The sequence below is a fragment of the Anabrus simplex genome, chromosome 13 (assembly GCF_040414725.1).
Source record: "Anabrus simplex isolate iqAnaSimp1 chromosome 13, ASM4041472v1, whole genome shotgun sequence".
Lineage (NCBI taxonomy): Eukaryota > Metazoa > Arthropoda > Insecta > Orthoptera > Tettigoniidae > Anabrus > Anabrus simplex.
The window spans coordinates 48,830,781-48,849,693 of record NC_090277.1 but is presented as its reverse complement, the minus strand read 5'-3'; the positions used below and the strand labels follow the sequence as shown (position 1 = coordinate 48,849,693).

The 18,913-nt window shown below is 38.1% G+C and overlaps 1 protein-coding gene across 1 annotated transcript in view; it reads left to right on the top strand.

Moving 5' to 3' along the window:
- Tango4 (transport and golgi organization 4) overlaps positions 1 to 18,913 on the top strand; it is a 51,595-nt gene that overhangs the window by 22,742 nt on the left and 9,940 nt on the right. The window contains exons 7-8 of the mRNA XM_067157425.2: positions 3,421 to 3,539; positions 15,692 to 15,893. Of these exons, the coding sequence (XP_067013526.2) occupies positions 3,421 to 3,539; positions 15,692 to 15,893 (321 nt within the window). The remainder of the gene's footprint in view (positions 1 to 3,420; positions 3,540 to 15,691; positions 15,894 to 18,913) is intronic.

Here is an 18,913-nt window from a genome sequence, read left to right as displayed (position 1 = left end):
TATGACAGGCAGGGAATACTGTGGGTGTATTCTTCGTCTGCGTCCCCCACCCACAGGGAGTACAATGATGATTACCAATATTTCAAATAATGATCCTAAAGAAAGTTCACCAGTTATCACGCCACTTACAGGAGTAAAATACATTTTAAGATGATGTTCAAAACATGGAGTACATCGGCTTCGTCATCGCTATCACTGTCACTATTTACGTGGTCCAACTGTTCTTTACAGGGCTCGAGAGACGATCACTGTTTATTCCTCTTCATTAATGCATGAAAACATTCTGTCAGCCCTGAAAATGTGGATTTGCAGAACACATAATTTTCATTTATCTGAATAGATTTTGACTCTTGAGATATTAAAATCCAGTTTTGATTTCATTTCCCTAAGTAAAGTTTTCCACATGTACAGTTACCGGTCCCTACCAAGAACATGTACAGTGACGACTTCTCCAAAAATTTTGTTTTAGTCAGTAGGCAAAAGGAGAATTTCAGTTCTCTGCAGCTTCTATTCAACCTCTCCAAATACGCAATCTACATAAGTTACAAGCTCTAGTTGTAAGCAGCCATTTTTCTGCATCATAGGCCTATCACATGACATACAGAGAGCTAGCGGATTGGTCAAAACGGATATATGACACACTGGAAACAAATACACATCAGAATTATGTCACTTTGGAAACAAACGTAGTTTTCAGACAACTCAGCCATAGATGCCCAAGAGAGATTCGGTTTACCCTGCCCTCTGTTAGGTCTAGAGTAAAACGGAACATAAAAATTGATGGGCAGACAGCCAGATGGTGTAAAATTTAAATGTCTGCACACGGTAGCTGAGGCCATACGATTAATTTTATTTTTATTTTTATGGGATATAAGATGTATTGAGACTTAAACTTTTGCTATATGATGAAAGGAACTATAATCTATTTATTAAAGTAAAAAAATGACAAAATCATCAATTGAGGCTTCAACAACTTTTTATTCAAGAATTAACTTCAACTTCAGTTTTTCTTAAGGAGTTTTCCCCGGCCATTGTATTTAAAATTTTAAGTACATTGTTAACCTTAAGTTATTTGGAGTTTATATGGAACAATAATAGCAACATTTCCAGTATTTTGAAGAAAAGAAGATCACCTCTTATGATCACTCATGTGCACAGATTTTGCTACAAATCTGAACATCGACTTAATATGAAGGAACTTTTTTGTCATCGTCATCATCATAAGGGTTTTTGTATCTATATGTGCCAATATTTTTAGCTGAAGATGTTCCAAATCAGAGGAACGAAACATGTACTAATCTTTTAGTCAATCAACTAGACTTTAAGCTAGAGTATGTAATCACATGAACAAGCAATTAACCTTTTCACTGCCGAGTTTTGACGATCAGGCGAATCCTCTGGGCCAGGTTTCTTTTAAGGAAGAAGCACTTTTACAGATAAATTTTTACTGATACTATTAATGGAATACATATTGTCCCTATAGCCCTACAGCCCAATACGGGGCCGGGGATGAAGCGAGATTATATTTTACAGCATATTTTTACAGCCGGATGCCCTTCCTGGTGCAAACCTCATTTGAGAAGATGATGATCATTAAATGAATGATGGTGAATGAAACTGGGTAAGGAAGTGAAAGGAATTAGCTGTGGCTTATGAATATCAACTGTCCCGGCATTGGCTTGGGAGTGCAAAAGGGAAACCACAAAGAAACAATCTCAGGTCACTGACGGTGGGGTTCGAACCCACTTGCCTGCCGAATGTAGAGCTTGGCTCCATAGCAGTAGCATGTTAACACGCACGGCTACTCCGCTCGGTGATATTATTACTGAAGTATAATAAAAAAATGTTGATCCAAGAACTGGTAATATCAAAATCATTAACATATGGGGAAACAAGAATTTATCTGAGGAGCGGGTGACAATTCTGCACGAGATTCATCCTTGCTACTTTGTCCCGCACTTTCTTGTAGTTCAGTATTGCCATCTTCATTATCAAAATATAGTTCTCCAGAATCACTATTTATGAGGAAACATAAATTTTCTTCGTCAACAAGAGATGAATGGAAAATTCTAAGTTCCAATGGAGGGAATTAGATATTTTTCACCAATAGAGCATGTCAAAAACAGATCAGATGTAAGACTTTTTAGGCGTTTGCTCTATTAACCAGCGTTTCGTCTTAGGTCTGACACTAGACTCATCAGAGTGGGATGTGTCAGACCCTACCCACTGACGCTGGGGTGTATGCAGGTGAACTTATCAGCAGCCCATTATAAGAGGCACAGTCTGATAACTGCATACAGGAGATAAATCTCCACAATGGAATTATTGCCCGCCTAGCAATTCCGAATGGAAAATTCTAAGTTCCCATGGAGGGAATTAGATATTTTTCACCAATAGAGCATGTCAGAGACAGATCAGATGTAAGACTTTTCAGGCGTTTGCTCTGTTAACCAGCGTTTCGTCTTACTGTGATCCCACAGAAGTACACTGGACTGATGGTGTAAGATAGTCCAAGCTCCCCAAATGAAGAAACAGCTTTAATGGCAGCTTTTAATGCTTTCTTCTTCTGTGCGAATGGGTCACTTAGGACCATGTGGAATCAACATTTGTTGAGCTCTCCTCCTTGCCCAATAGTTCTTCATTTTCATATATTGTAATTTCCAGTATGTTGTGTTGGTTTCTTCTTATCTTCCTCAAACCCTCTTGTGTGAACAATTTTCCTGATTACATTTCTATCCTTTACAATAGAGAACTGTCAATACGGAATGATACTACATAGTATCTTGTAATACATTCCTATCCTGCAGATTTGGTGATCCTAATTCATTGAGGTCTTTCTCTACTTGTTTATATCATTTTGATCTCGTACGTTTGATTTGCAAAAATTTGTGTATTCGATCAGTAAGTGTGTTGTTATTCATTCTTTCCAAACGGCTTAAAAATTGAATTTGTCACAGTCTCATTGTATCAATAAGTTTAGATATTTTAAAATATATTTCAGAGTTGGGTTTGGGGTAATGTATGCCATTTTTAAGTCTTGGCCCTAAGATTTTTCTCTTGATTTTCCTTTCTTTAATCTCTAACTGTTCCTTTAATGTAAATTGTGCATTTCTGAAGCACAAAGAGCTTCACTTTTGCTCACTGTTAAGTGATGACGAATTTTACTGTTCCAGGACAAGCATTTTTTGTTATAAACATTCTTTGTGTGTCGAAAAGCAATTTCCATTTTCTGAATTCTTGAAGCTACTGATTTATTTTCGTTGCCATTTTCAGTGATCCATTCACCTAAGTACTTAAATTCTTTTACTCTTGCAGTTTTATTCATATTAGTGGTAAGTTCAGGTGGATCAGTTTTGATATTTGATATTTTAATGCTTAATACATATTGGCTATTGTTTAATCTATCCGATTGTGTTGCAGGTTATAACTGGCAGTCACGATTGTACCATTCGGCTGTGGGATCTCGCTGCTGGAAAATCGAGGGCGACTTTGACCAATCACAAGAAGAGTGTTAGGTCTTTGGTATTTCATCCAACATTGTGAGTTAGAATCATATTTGTAGAATTTTGCATGCAAGTAGTAGTGAAATGAAATCTAAATTAGTATTTCTGTTGCCAATTAATCCATATGCACCCAGCTGTCATGTTCACCGATATTGATAGGAATCCGCCAACTTTCTAGTGTGCAGCGTTGGTGTTATAGACTGGAGTCAAAATGCCTTCAGCAGGACTGTTCCGAAATGCCACGAACAAGTCTGAAGTTGCCTTATCTACAACAAATAAGGTATAGTAATAATAAGAAAAGAAGAAAAACAAGAACCCATATTTGATCGCGTTAGCCCTCAATAACTCTTTTTTTCTTTCTTTCAACACTTCTTTTCCTAAAGAAAAGTAAAACAATCGAGTAAGCCCTCATCAACTGTTCTTTTTTCAGTCTAAATCCACTGCTTTTCCTAAAGAAGAAGAAGAAAGAAAAAATAGGTCATATTTGATTCAGTAAGCCCTCAGACATTGTTCCTTTCCTTTCCCCTCGCTTTTCTTAAAAGAGAAGAAGACGAATTGGATAAGCCCTCAACAACTGTCATTTTTCCTTCTGCCTTTTTCCACATCTTTTCCTAAAGGAGGAAGAGAAAAGAAAAGGAAGAATGAGAGGAAGAAAAGAAGAAATCATATTTGATCAAGTAAGCCATCGGCAATTGTTCTTTTTCTTTCTCCACTGCTTTTCCTAAAGGAGAAGGAAAGAAGAGAAAGAAAATAAAAAGAAAAAAAGAATGAGCCATATTTGATCAAGTAAGCCCTCAGCAGCTCTCATTTTTCTTTCTTTTTCCACCGTTTTTCCTAGTGCAGAAGAAGAAAAAAGAAGAAGATGACATATTTGATGGAGTAAGCCCTCAGCAACAGCTCTATTTCTTTCTTTATCTACTATTTTTCCTAAAGCAGAAGGAGGAAGAAGAAGAAAAGGAGATAAATAGAAGCATGCATATTAGATCGAGTAAGCCCTCAGCCGTTGTTGTTTTTCTTCCTTTCTCCACCACTTGTTCAATAATCTAATGGGGTTAAGGGAGCGGACCAGTATGTTTATGGATACTTACCCCGTAAAACGGAGCGTTTACCAATCCGCTTATGGGTGCATTTGAGTTAAAAGAGGGCTGCTTAATTGAGGTGGTAAAGGTAGGCTTGGTTGACCTGGATAGGTGCAAGTTCACTTCCTCGGCAGGAAGTCAAAATGTTTACAAATGAAATGATGAGGGTGTGGTAGTAGAGAGGCTTTTTCACTAGCTTCTCGCCAGGGCTGCCAGCAGTTTGAATTCATACCAATGCATGTAGATCAGAGGTGCTCAGCTGGGTGCCCGTTGAGGCTAGCCTAGTTCAGCCGGGCTGGTCTGACGTAAATGCGGGCAGCATACGTCACAGTGAAGGGAGAGAGCGAAGACAGCAGTGACTTTGATTGTGATTACAAAGCTGTCCTCCACTACTCAGTGAAATGTTGATTGGGGTACAGTATTTAAAATAAAACACTATAATCTAAAAAAAAAAAACCCTGACCTTTTCGAGATATTTTGGTTTGATTTATACTGGACTCAGTATAAACAGTCAGTTTTATTTTCTTATATTTATTCATTCAAAAAAACTGACGTTATAATTTTTGTGTTACAATCTACAAAGGTACAGGGTTTAAGTGTACAAGCTACAATTTACAATTCTTTGAAAGGAAATGACAGTATTTCAATTTTTTTTAAACCTGTTATTCGTTCAGCAGGATGTGATATAATTATATATCTCAACAAGTTCACAGCTTGATTTTACACAGTGCCTATAGTGTTGTGTCACTTTTGCTGTTCATTTCTGAAAACGGTATTTAATACTTATCCGGCATCCAATGATAATAGGTAGCCTCTAAATGTCAAAAACATATCAGATGTAAGGCTTTTCAGGCGTTTGCTCTATTAACCAGCGTTTTGTCTTAGGTCTGACACTAGACTCATCAGAGTGGGATGTGTCAGACCCTACCCAGGATTTTATTTCCAGTAAGCATGATTCAGTTGTTAGGGAATTTATCAGATAATTTAAACCCAAACAACCACAAGCCATAGCTTATCCACCTTAACTCCTTATTATATTAGAAATGTTTCTAAAGCACTATGTACATTATAAAAATATTTGAGGTTGTAGGCCTAATTCTTTATTGTATCTGGTCAAAATACAATTGCAATGAACATAAATAACTTATTTCTTACAATGTAAACTGAAAATGAAGTGGATTTCTGCTCTTTCTCTCATTATTTTCTGCCTCCATTTCAAATTTAAGTATAGCCGCAGTTATCAAGAGTGACTGATAGAACTTTGCCCAACCTTCATAGCCTGTGACGTAGCCACAGTGTCACTGGCTGAATAGCATACGCTCATCGCCAGAATGGCCCACTGTGAGCACCTCTGATGTAGATGTTTGAAATGTGGTCAAGATTCCATGGAAAGTTGGAGGTCATTGCCTTTGTTTCTTCTTCTGGAGAGGCATACAAACCTAAGGTTCACTCAACCAGGTTGTCCACCTATTCTTTCTCAAATGGAGGGTCCACCTGTTCAACAATTGATCACATGTATCATGTTATATAGTAGTGGGATTACATGTTTCGTCTCTTAGTTCCTTGCAAGATAGGCATTAAGATTACAAGTACAACACTTAGTACTATGACATTAAAAAAAAAAGTTAAATTATACCTTAAACACCAACTTGCAGTTTATGCCTACACACGCTAGATGATTAAGATACAAATTGTTTTATGTTGCACCGCCACAAATAGATCTTATGGCGACAATGGGACAGGAAAGGGCTAGGAGTGGGAAGGAATCAGCTGTGGCCTTAATAAGGTACAGCCCCAGCATTTGCTTGGTGTGAAAATGGGAAACCACAAAAAACCATCTTCAGGGCTTCTGACAGTTGGGTTCAAACCCACTATCTCCCAAATTGGATACTGGCCACACTTAAGCGACTGCTGTTATCGAGCTCAATGTTGTAAGGATAATCTTAAAATTATGTTGATGATAAAAGTCTTAAAATTATTGTATCTTGAGTACCAAGCTTACATTTTACATGAACACACACTTAGAATTAAAATCATATAAGATATAATAAAATCGGATAATGTTAAAATGATTTTTATAGCAATTCGAGTTTAGGAATTGACTTTGGTGTTTAAAATGTTCTTTAAAATGAGTAAAATGTCTAAGGGGAAAGTCCTTCGGATTACAATTGCATTTTTGTGGAACGTGTTGTAATTCGCCAAAAGTTCCAGTGTGTTGGGTCTAAAAAATAAAAGAATAAGGCGTATAAGTATTGTATGCATAAAAGTAAGGTCTTCCATGGAAAGTTTGAAATATGTTACTCGGTTCCCTGCTGTATCCTCCTGAAAGGTAATATGTGTGTCCTGTGTGTGGCACTTGTAATAATGGCGGTTGGATAAGTTGAACAGATACACGTCGTTCTGCCCCTCCCTAACAGCTGTTCAACTTAGCACTAGAATATATTAAATACCTTGAATCGCCGATGCGGTCATTTTGACCGCTATTGAAATTATTATATTTTCGTTCTCGATACGCACTGTTCCTCATTATTATCATTTTGCCTCTGTTTCTGTACATTGCTTTATGAATTTCAAAATTGATTTATCAATAAAAGGACCCTGCGCACTCGTTACACTGTCGTCAGAAATATACCGCTTTGAATATGGATTAAGTCCTTAATTTTCTTTCGAGGGGGTATGGCAAGCAAACCTCCCAGGTATAGTCTTCCCAAAGTCTGCTACAGTCCACTCCGTGATGCCATCATTACCTAATGACGCATTATGTGGCCATGGGAGGCTTTTTACCTTGGTTGTTGTATCCTCCATAATACCATGCTTTACGGGTTACTGTTTCTACGGCTGTAATAGAATAATTGAAAACTCGTCAGTACTCAGCCTCTGCGAGGCATCATTATAATTTGAATATGGAATAAACCAAGGAATTTCGCCGAAGTTGTTATGCTAATAGTTATAATAATACTAATATCAACTTAACTTCAGTCTGAACATTCTGGATTTCAACGTGATCTGAATCACTGCTTTCCATGTTATCACTTGAGTGATAGTAATCTACGTATGCATTTTCTCTTCTTCGGTCCTTTATATCTGGGCACATTCCACATCAGACATACCTTCAGAAATGTCATGCAATAGACTTAGCAATTGATGGTTTACGAGACATGTTTCCTGTTCTGTGACAAGCTGACGAAAGACAACACTACCGGAGATGCAGCGGAAATAATGCTCGTACAGTTCGTAATATATCCAAGTTCCATTTTTGAGTTTTTGAACATTACCTTTGTTGATACGTTAATTGTGAGCAGATGATTATATCTCAATGAGAGATATGTGTTATAATACATTTTATTACAATTAATACAGCAGTCAAAATGACCGCTCTGGTGGTAGTAGGTATACCCGTTACTAATGCCCCATCCATTGATGAATTAAATTGAATATGGATTTTCCTCACCACAAATCAGGAAAAGTCCTACAATATCCTACCATAAAAACTGTAGTCAAAATTGAGTTTGGAAAATGTGCAGTGGTCATTTTGACCACTCCGTCGGGTCTACTGTAGTGGTAACCAACCGCCATTATCACAAGTGCCATACAGAGGACAGTAGTCTCGAGTAAGAGCATTGCCCATCACTAAAGTGTGAATGCACAAGTTTCTTCGTTCGACTCGTGCAAAATATTGCCATTGTCTCTTACAGGTAATATCCAGTTTCTTTATTAAACAGCCTTAATTGCACATACAGTAATTAAGACACATTTATCAGTCAAGGAATGCACTTGATCAGTTCTTTCCTTATCTCTCGGTCTCCGTGACGTTCTTTATTACTGTATTTATGTTCTTTATTACTGTATTTAACATGCACAAAGATGCATCGCTTCCGCCATAGGATCATGCATTCCGTTACTCACAACATTATCCGGGAGATAGTGGGTTCGAATCCCACTGTCGGCAACCCTGAAGATGGTTTTCCGTGGTTTCCCATTTTCACACCAGGTAAATGCTGGGGCTGTACCTTAATTAAGGCCATGGTCGCTTCCTTCCAACTCCTAGGCCTTTCCTATCCCATCGTCGTCATAAGACCTATCTGTGTCGATGCGACATAAAGCCACTAGCAAAAAAAAAAAAAAAAAAAAAAAGGAAAAAGAGAAAAAAAACTCACAACATTGTAAAAAAATAGAAATACTGAACAAAGGAAACAATACGTTTGATTACAGTAAAACTTCAGTATTCCCCCCCTTTTTTTTTTTCTACTTTGATCTTCACGTAAAAAGAAAAGTCCATGGGCCATTTAACTGGCCCACCACGGCCTGCCCATCTCCCTGGATAATAATCATATAAGTGTGGTGGAGCACAATTACGACACAGCCATATTTGCTACCAAATACCCAGAGCATATCTGCCAACTTTCCCGGTTTAAACGGGAGACTCCCGATTTTCAACAGTTCTTCCCGCCTCCTGATTATTCTATTATTTCTCCCGATTTTCTTTTTGTGAACTTCAAACATTTGTTTTCAAATCCCACGATTTGAGCATTGTACGCCAGTGGCCAGATGACTTTTGCTCATTGGCCGCTTTCAAATGAAATATCGACATTTATTAATACGATAAATACATGTATATGGTGACGTGTATATCGATTGGAAATCTCTTGGTTTTTGTGTGCTATGTTCGTGTTCGTTCACTTCAGTCTATGATAAAGATGTTGATTTCCATAGGGAACCTGAAATATTTGTTCCGAATGAGTAAATTTATAATACCAATATAGTTGGTCCGTTATTGGACATTATAAATTTTCCAGCTAACTCAATCCTGGTTGCCAGCGTTTCGCCCCAGTGTGCTAAGTTAGCTGGAAAATTTATAATGTCCAATAACGGACCAACTATATTGGTATTATTTCACATCAGTCTAGTCCATTCTAAAGACTAGTCACTTGATTTGGGGTCTATTTTAGTAATTTAGTGACAGAATTTCAAAGATAGCGACTAGTGACTTTTTTAGAGATTTTAGGAGCCATTTGGAGCCATTCTGGCAAATTTTAATTTATTACTTGATAAAAATAGCATTGCGCTACGTATAACCATGTGGGCGCCTGATGCAATGTAGATTAATCTATGCATTTGCTAAGTAATGGCATCCAAGTGCATGATTGTTTCACACGTGTGGAGCATGAGTTCATACTATTTTTGGAAGGCTTATCAGAGACCGATAATCTCACTCACATATTTCCTGTGAGGCAACAGAGATGTGTAATTTTTAGCCTTGTGGCCTCGTATAGCAACAGTCGGGTTTTGAGACAATAAGTGTTATGATACTGTATGTACTATTGTACTCCTGTATTGCACAATACTTAAAGAATAAGCAGTTTTGACCAATTGTATCTCCTGGTTTTTCCTGATTTTCATATCAAAATCTCCCAATTTTTGGTTTTGTGAAGTTGGCAGGTATGCCACAGGAACATCTTCCAATTATTCAGGCAGTGGTTCTACCGAGAAACGGTAGCATTCCTCACCGTTCAGGTGAGAAGGAAGGACATACGACCCAAGTAAATCAGTCAGCAACAGTCCTGGCCCAAATATTGACACTAAACCGATGCTGAAATGTGCGCAGTACTTTCGCATGAGGGGTTCCTTCCTCCCTCTGTCCTTCCTTGACCATTATGGTTAAAATTATTAACTCCTTCGCGCAGTCACCTGCCAGGGGACGCAAAGGTTGAATGATGAGGTTGGCGGTGATTAGGATGCCCGGACCGGGCGAGTTGGCCGTGCGCGTAGAGGCATCCGGGAGATAGTAGGTTCGAATCCCACTATCGGCAGCCCTGAAAATGGTTTTCCGTGGTTTCCCATTTTCACACCAGGCAAATGCTGGGGCTGTACCTTAATTAAGGCCACGGCCGCTTCCTTCCAACTCCTAGGCCTTTCCTATCCCATTGTCGCCATAAGACCTATCTGTGTCGGTGCGACGTAAAGCCCCTAGCAAAAAAAAAAAGGTAGGATGCCCGGCTTCTCTCCCATTGCCATTTGCTGCCCCATAGGCTTGGAGCATATCAGCCATTTCTTTGTTGGTGTACCGAAACTGAGCCATTCTCACCAATTTATACCGCAAACTTTGTACCTGATATGGACAACAAGAAACAAACTGTATACTGCCTACTAAGGCTGGGAAGTGACCGTGCTAAACAAGCGAGAAAGTTGTGCATTTGCGCGGAGCATTATCTGTGTCTCTATCATACACACCACTTCCCCTCCCTGAAGCATAACAGTGGGCAGCAATTTGTGCTCTGGTACACCAAATACGGCGAGTTCAGTTTGAATCGTGCCCCAGGAAGTAACAGAGTAACCTCATTATTTTCTATGCCTATCTAATTCCGCCATCGTTCATTATATAACACGAAGAGCAGCCCTGATTTTTTTGGTCGGTATAATTTAGATACACCCGTTGTTTTACAATAGCCTATAGTTTTTTATAAGTTTAATAGTTCCATGTAGCTGTAGTTTTACTTGATGCAAGTGTAATGGACTAGTATAACTTGGAAACATTTCTCTAAAGCCATGGATAAATAGTGGAAATATCAAGCTCGATAACTAGGTATTATTTTTATTATCATCATCTATATAGTTATGTATGGACTTTATTTGGTATAAATCATGGTCGTATCATTTATTATTTGTGTGTTGTTTGATCTGTCTTGTGTAACAAAACATGTGAAGTTATGTCACGATACATCTGGTGTACAACTTTCTGTAAAATATTTTCACCGCCTTGTCAATACTTATACATTTTATTTAATTACCGTACATGTACATGTTTCGAGAACCACCGCTCTCTTCTTCAGCGGTGCCAAACATTAATTGATCCCTGGACTATGGTACAATGGTATATTATAACAAGTATATATGAATTTTGAAAATTGTTACAACAATTTCTCTTAGTTTCACCTTTCCTATTTACTATGTCATTTGCTGCAGATTTTACTGGAAATTTCCTAACTAATGTAATCTATTAAATTAATCTCTATATGTTAATTTATGTCCTTATTTACATCTGAAAGAATAATTATTTCTTCTTGTCTAAATTTAACATTTACTTGTCATTTAGTGGAAATCCTTAAATAAATCAATTTGTAAAATAATGGATAACATCTATAAATAGTCTTTATACTAAAATCATAAATAATAAATATCAATTCGTAAAATAATAAATAACATCTATAAAATTAGTTATCCTTTAAAATGTTTCTGCTCTCTTCTTTCTTCTTAAAGTCTGCTATAATTTTCTAGACCTCTCATATCAGAATATCTTCTCTTAATCTCGTCCAATTCTTCATTCCATATAATTTATCCAAAAATTAAAATGATGTGATATTGGTCTGAACCCAAACAATATGTCCTCCTTCCTTTCTTGTTGTCAATCTGCTACTCTGCTATTGGTCACGCGATGACCATGCTGGTCGCTTTCTAACCGTCAAACTCTTCAGCTCGACTGGTTGCCAAAATTTAACTTTGACCGAAGTATTCTTGTACTAGTTTGAATAAACAAACGTGTTCTGCTCTCTGCTGTCAATGACCTCGTTAGGCTCGCTGCTACCTGTCGTTGTGCACAATTTCAACCTGTTTTGTTATTGTTACTAAACAATATTTTGTAAACTATGAGGTCCACAACCTCACCATGTGCTACTATTATTCATTTCCATCTGCATCATTTGTTTTTCATTCCTTTGTTTTCTTAGGTTAACACCGTTTTTAGTTTCAATTATTATTTTAAATTAACACCTTTTCGCTGAATTTGGTCGCAGTGAGTTGTTTTTTGCTCCGCATATTGATGTAAATATTGTATATTTGTGCTAATTTTGTTTCCATCTAGGCTCTCTTTGTTTGTTTTTCATTTGCTCCTTCATTATGTTTTTTAGCATTTTTTCAACTTATATTATGTAAATTCTTTCAAACTCCCCTCATTTTTCACTGAAGATGGCTCAAACGAGCCGAAACATGTTTGAATTTGTTTACTCCGTCTAATGACGGAATATTTATTGTATTGAATTAGGAGGATATTCTCGTTTTAGTGTCGTATGTTGTTAGCAAGTGGATACAGCGTCTTTGAAGTTCTTATGAATGTGTTTTCGCTCATGCTTCGTTAACTATTCTGACAACGGTATCACATTTTAAAAGGGCTATGTGCTGCAGTGGTATTGCATCAGCTGTTCTCACAGTAGTAGAGATCTGGCAACATAGGTAAGGTGAAGCTGACGTGTTTTGTGAACTGCAGCCGTACAGAGCATAACTCAGAATCACATATGTGTCCTACCTGCATGTATCATTTCCAGAATCGTAGGTATTGGCCAGATCTGGCTGGTTTAACGTTTCTGTAAAGTGTTGAACCCGTCAAGCATATTGCTCATCTGTCGTGTGTAGTAATTTACTTTTTCTGTCCTTTATTATATTGTTAGAACAGTTGAGGGTCTAGAAAGTTTCTGGATGATATAATACAATGTCTCTGTATCATTATCGGAAGAAACATAAATGGTTCGACAGGGGATATCGGACCGCTTGAAAACTCAAAATGTTGAGCCATTTCGACAAATGCCTATGCAGAAAGGTAGGTGCATGTGTCCTGAACTCTCTCGTCAAACTGCAGAACATCTACGAGTAATCTTTCTCTCAGTACAGCTAGATATTCCATGGAGTGTATGTAGCCCAACTCTCGTTGTGCACCAGTTCAGCTATCATGGCATCAAGTAGATCGTGTCAGTTACGGAAGGATAAAAGTACACATATTCCTGATAGCAACATTGAGGATACAGTGCTAAATAGTGACAGTGATTCATCAGACATTTCTGAGTTTAGTGCTGGTGAACCAAGCGTTGAACAATCCTCAGGTGATGAAAGTGATACGGATAAATACGTTAATGCAAGTGCTATGCTATGGCAGAATGTTTCAAATGACGATGGCGGGCCAATTGAATATCCTTTTTCCAAACAAACTGGGTTACGGGACGTGGGGAATATTGCATAAAATGAATTTCATTATAAAGCCCGTATTGTCGTATGTATACTTAAAAGGTATGGTCAAATTTTCCACCTTTACAATACTGAATTTTTAAAAATTGGTAATAGAGTCCTTCTTAACGTGATGATGCTGTGTTGACATACAGTTTGCCGATGCGTCAGTAGAAACTTGGTGATATGAAACAATGTTTAGTTCAGTAGAATGAAGATAATTGTTAAACGTATGTTAAACATGAGTGAGGGTTCCAGTAAAATGATATTGAGTTCGTCTTGTTGGCGTGATGATGTTAACAATTCTTGATTTTAAAAAAGTAGGCGGAATATCTGTTTGTGATTTCATAAGTGGAATGTGCAGTATTACCAATTTTATTAAACCATCTCAAATGTTCAGTATTTTAATTTTCACTTTTAACAGTATTCAAGTGTTGTGTTTAGAACATTCCAGCATATTCTTCAACATTTTGACTGTCACATTCGATTATCCAAATGATTTTTAATATGTTTTTATCCTTGTCCTTTGTTCTTAATCTTAAAACTTTTCAGCTGATGATGTCTACAAGATAGATGAAACATGTTCCGTTATTTTAAAAATGATATTTAAATAATTAAATAAAAAAGTTCAGTATTGTAAAGGTGGAAAATTTGACCATACCTTTTAAGCATACGTGGGGAATAAGAATTTTTGTTCTGGCTGATAGTGCTACTGGGTACCTCCATTCTTTGATTCCTTATTATGGACAAGTTACTGCAGTTGTGAATAACCTAGATTATGCTGATAAACATTCACTACAATGACTGTCTGCAGTTTGATAGGCAGGTTGGCTGTTGCAGTACTGCAAGGTTACAAGGTTTTCGCAGACAGATATTACACCAGTGTCAGCTTGGCTGAGGAACTTCCGAGACGGAAATGTAACCTTATTAATATACTTATTATGGGGCGAGTTGGCCGTGCGGTTAGGGGCGCACGGCTGTGAGCTTGCATCCGGGAGATAGTGGGTTCGAATCCCACTGTCGGCAGCCCTAAAGATGGTTTTCCGTGGTTTCCCATTTTCACACCAGGCAAATGCTGGGGCTGTACCTTAATTAAGGCCACAGACGCTTCCTTCCAACTCCTAGGCCTTTTCTATCCCATCGTTGCCATAAGACCTATCTGTGTCAGTGCGACGTAAAACCACTAGCAAAAAAACAAAAACACTTATTCCTGGCAGGATAGGAAATCCACCATATATAAGAAAGAGCCTGAAACTGAAAGTGGGTGAGATAAAGGCTTATCGTGTAAGAGATGTTATGGTCTTAGGCTGGAAGGACAAGCGTGTCGTTTTGATGCTGTCTACTTGTTATAACATGGCAACGCAAATTGTGAGCTCAAATGGAAAAGGAGGCCAACAAAAGGACACACTGAAGCCAGTTGTTGTGTGCGATTACACAAAAGAAATGGGCGCGGTCGACCGAGTCGATCAGTTTTCCGCTACTTACTCATTCATAAGAAAAACTCTAAAATAGTGGAAGAAAATGTTGTAAATTAATACATAATTTACTGACAGAACACGAAGTTTAGAGCTAAGCCCATGGATCATCTCAGATTCCGGAAGCAGCTGATAGGTGATCAGCGAGTTCCGAAGAAACGGTCTCACTCGTCGTCATTTGCCACAGAGAAGGAAGAAGCAGAAAAACTGGATGGAAGACAACACTTCCTTGACCAGTGGGCTAAGAACAAGCATAAGGATTGTGCTGTGTGTAGCAATAGGAAAGTGAAAGGAATGCACCGTGAAACTACTTACTTTTGTGAAACGTGTTCAAATAATCTGGCTTTGCACGCTGGTGTTTGTTTCAAAGGGTCCCACGCACTGAAAAACTATAAAACTCAATAAGACTTAAGCATAAGTGTATTCATAAATTATTTATACTGTTTTGTGTGTTCATAAGCAATAAATAAGTTTCACATATTTTTGACACACATGAACACAAGTGGGCTGAAAATGAAATTTCCCAACTAGCGAGTGGAAAGGATTAGAAAAATGTAATTTCATTTTATGGCAATTAGGTGCAATAAAATTTTATTGTTTTTACTAGGTACCTGTTATGATATAATATTTCTATGTTTGACAGGTATATGTTTGCATCTGCTTCACCTGATAACATAAAACAATGGAAATGTCCTGATGGAAGATTTATTCAGAACCTTCCTGGCCATAATGCTATTATCAACTGCTTGGCTGTAAATCCAGAGGGTGTTCTAGTGTCTGGAGCTGACAATGGTACCCTTCACTGCTGGGATTGGAGAACTGGATACAACTTCCAGAGGCTGCAGGTAAAAGATGTTCTATAATTATAGTAGTACCATATACATATGAAGAATTCCCACACCTCATTTTAGGATGGGAAAGTTTGATTTTTTTTGTATTTGTATCATCATCATCTTTTTCATTTCCCGTTTCCAGCTTCCCGGGTTGGGTTGTGAATCAAGGACCTCCATCGCTGCCTTTCTCTCCACCACTCTTCTCCCTTGTTAAGTACATCTTCCAGTTTTCCTCCCCTCTTCTTTATGCACTCCCATGCTGAATCTGTCCACCTCTTTCCTGTTAACTTCTCTGAAAAAGCTTTTTTTGGCACTCTCTCTTCTCCCATTCTCACATTTTCATACCACTTTAGCTTCATTGTTTCTATCCTGTCTTGAAGTTTCACGATTCCTGTCCTTTTCCTTATCTCTTCATTTCTTATTCTATCCTTTCTGATCTTGCCCAATTTCATCTCCGCTGCCTGTATTCTATTCTCCTCTCGTTTTTTTGTAGTCCATGATCCAGCTGCATAGGTTAGTATGGGTTCATAATAGGTTGAATATAATACTTTCGTACATTTCTTCAGAACATCTTGGACTTCGGTACAGTGGAGATGGCGGAAGGGGCAAACTCCAGAGGAGTGGTTACAAAAAGCGTCTGACTCCATGTTAGGGGCGGGCCAATTTGAACCTGGCAGAAGGCAATAAAATGCCTTTGGGAGTGGCGAACTCATCGTACAAACAGCCTAAAAAATGAGTGCGAGGGAATCAAGGCCTAAGGGGTATTTGTATAGCTTTGTTAAATATGTATATTGCTGGGCTGAGTGGCTCAGACGGTTGAAGCACTGGCCTTCTGACCCCGACTTGGCAGGTTCGATCCTGGCTGAGTCCAGTGGTATTTGAAGGTGGTCAGATTTGTGAGCCTCATGTCGATAGATTTAGTAATACGTTAAAGAACTCCTGCGAGACTAAATTCCGGCACCTCAGTGTCTACAGAAATCATAAAAGTAGTTAGTGGGATGTAAAGCCAATAATGTTATATTGTTATTATTATTTAAATATTTATATTGAAAACTGTAAACACTAGTTAGATACTAGTGCAAAAAAATTATGAAACTATTAAATAACTCATCACGTCGTAATCTTCGAAATATACTGACATCTGCTCTGTGTAAGTATTGGAATGGAAGAAACAAGTGTCAGTTCAAGTCATATATATAGACAGACCAAGTTGCAAGACTAAATAAGAATTTCTCTGGTGCAAACCGATAGCAGATCTGTGGAAATTTGCAATCATTTCTTCATAATTTGCCATGAGACCTTGTGCAATGCTAGTTTTCCTACAAAACCTGAAGTTATTTCATTCAGGAACATGCAAGATCCAGTCACGGCTAGCCTCGAAATCCATAATTTCTAATTTTCTTTCTATATCTTTCAACGAACACATTTCACTCATGACTGACATCCAAACTGTCTCTTTTCAGTCACACGTTCACAAATCTTGTTTTTGAATTACATAAGAAAATGTTTTCTTTCTTTCTTTCTTTCTTCAAAAAATGCCTAGTGGTTACAGTTTGTCTGTACAAGATGAGCTTTATTTTTCCTCCAGTTCCCTACCGCAAATCTTGTCCATATTGTACTTTTTTTCCACATCACAACTACCAATTTGCTCTGCCTCTTCAATAACTTGGATCTATTCTTCTGCTGCGTACAACTTATAATGAGAAATCACACCATCCATCCTAAACACAGGCTACTACAGTGGGTTTGGACAGCGTTTTGCTCACTTTATCCATGCATGACATGAGATAATAATTAAAATTAAGAATTAAGAAAATGTTAAAATAATCTTGTACCTTATGACAGGAGATGTTGGAAATGGTCTCCTCCTGCATCCACACATTTCTTAGGAAACTCTTATTCACACACATAAGTTCGTTTTCCGTAATCGAGGCTATTTCTCTTCTGACATCTTCTTTCAGTTTGTCCAGTGTGTGAGGGTTTCTTGCATACACTTTATTTTTTAAGCTCCCTCATAAATAAGTCATAAACAGTTAAATCTGGGGACCGTGACAGCCATAAGTCCATACTAATAACACGGTCTTAAAAAATGCCCTGAATTGTATGGTTTCAACTTTAACGTTTTCGTAGCCCGTGATGCTGAGCTCTTCGAAACCCTGGCTTCTTATTCAAATCGTCTTAGGGATTTTGTAGGCATATGATTGATCTTTCTGCAATTTCATAAGTATGCGTTTTTTAACACTTCGCTTCTTATCGAGTAAAGAACCAGTTCCTCTTACAAGTTTCCGCACGGTCTCTCTATGCGGAGGATGTACACATGGATTTTGTGTTACAAATTGCCTAATGACTTCCCTGCAAGACTCTGTTTTCACATAATTATCGTACATAAATACCATTTCCTCACCATGTACACATGTGGAGGCATTCTGAGAATTATACCCCGAAGTAATACTTCACAACTTAAGAACAGCTGGAGGGACAGATCAACACTTAATACACGTTCTAAGCACGGACCTGACCTGCGGAGTGCGGGCGTTCCTGTGCTGTCGCTGCGCTGTGACGGGAGGTGATGAGTCAGTGGGAGGCAGATAAGCTGGGCGCGCCTGCCGGCCAACCGATGAGAAAAACTCACTGTACTTAAAATGACTCCGTGCAGATAACGCAATGTGTACGTGGCACGCTTCTCGCTGCAGCGGAAACACATTTGCTAGTGGGCGGAAAAATACATATTTTCAGATTTCTCTTAGGAACACTGTACCAGCATTGACGCAAATAATACCCATACCCCAACTTTTCATCACCAAATTTAAAAAAAGTGTAAATGTGTAGGAAAGGAACACATATAGGACAAAAACAGTGGCAGGTCAGTATAGGAAGAGGGAGCAACGGACATAGGAGATGAGGACAAACTTAGTACACAAAAGGACGAGGACAGTCTTCACATCTTCATACACTACATACATATACCACGTCGTTCCATCTTAAGTGATGGGTTGACGAACGAGGCTTCTCCACCAGTTTCGGTCTCTGAA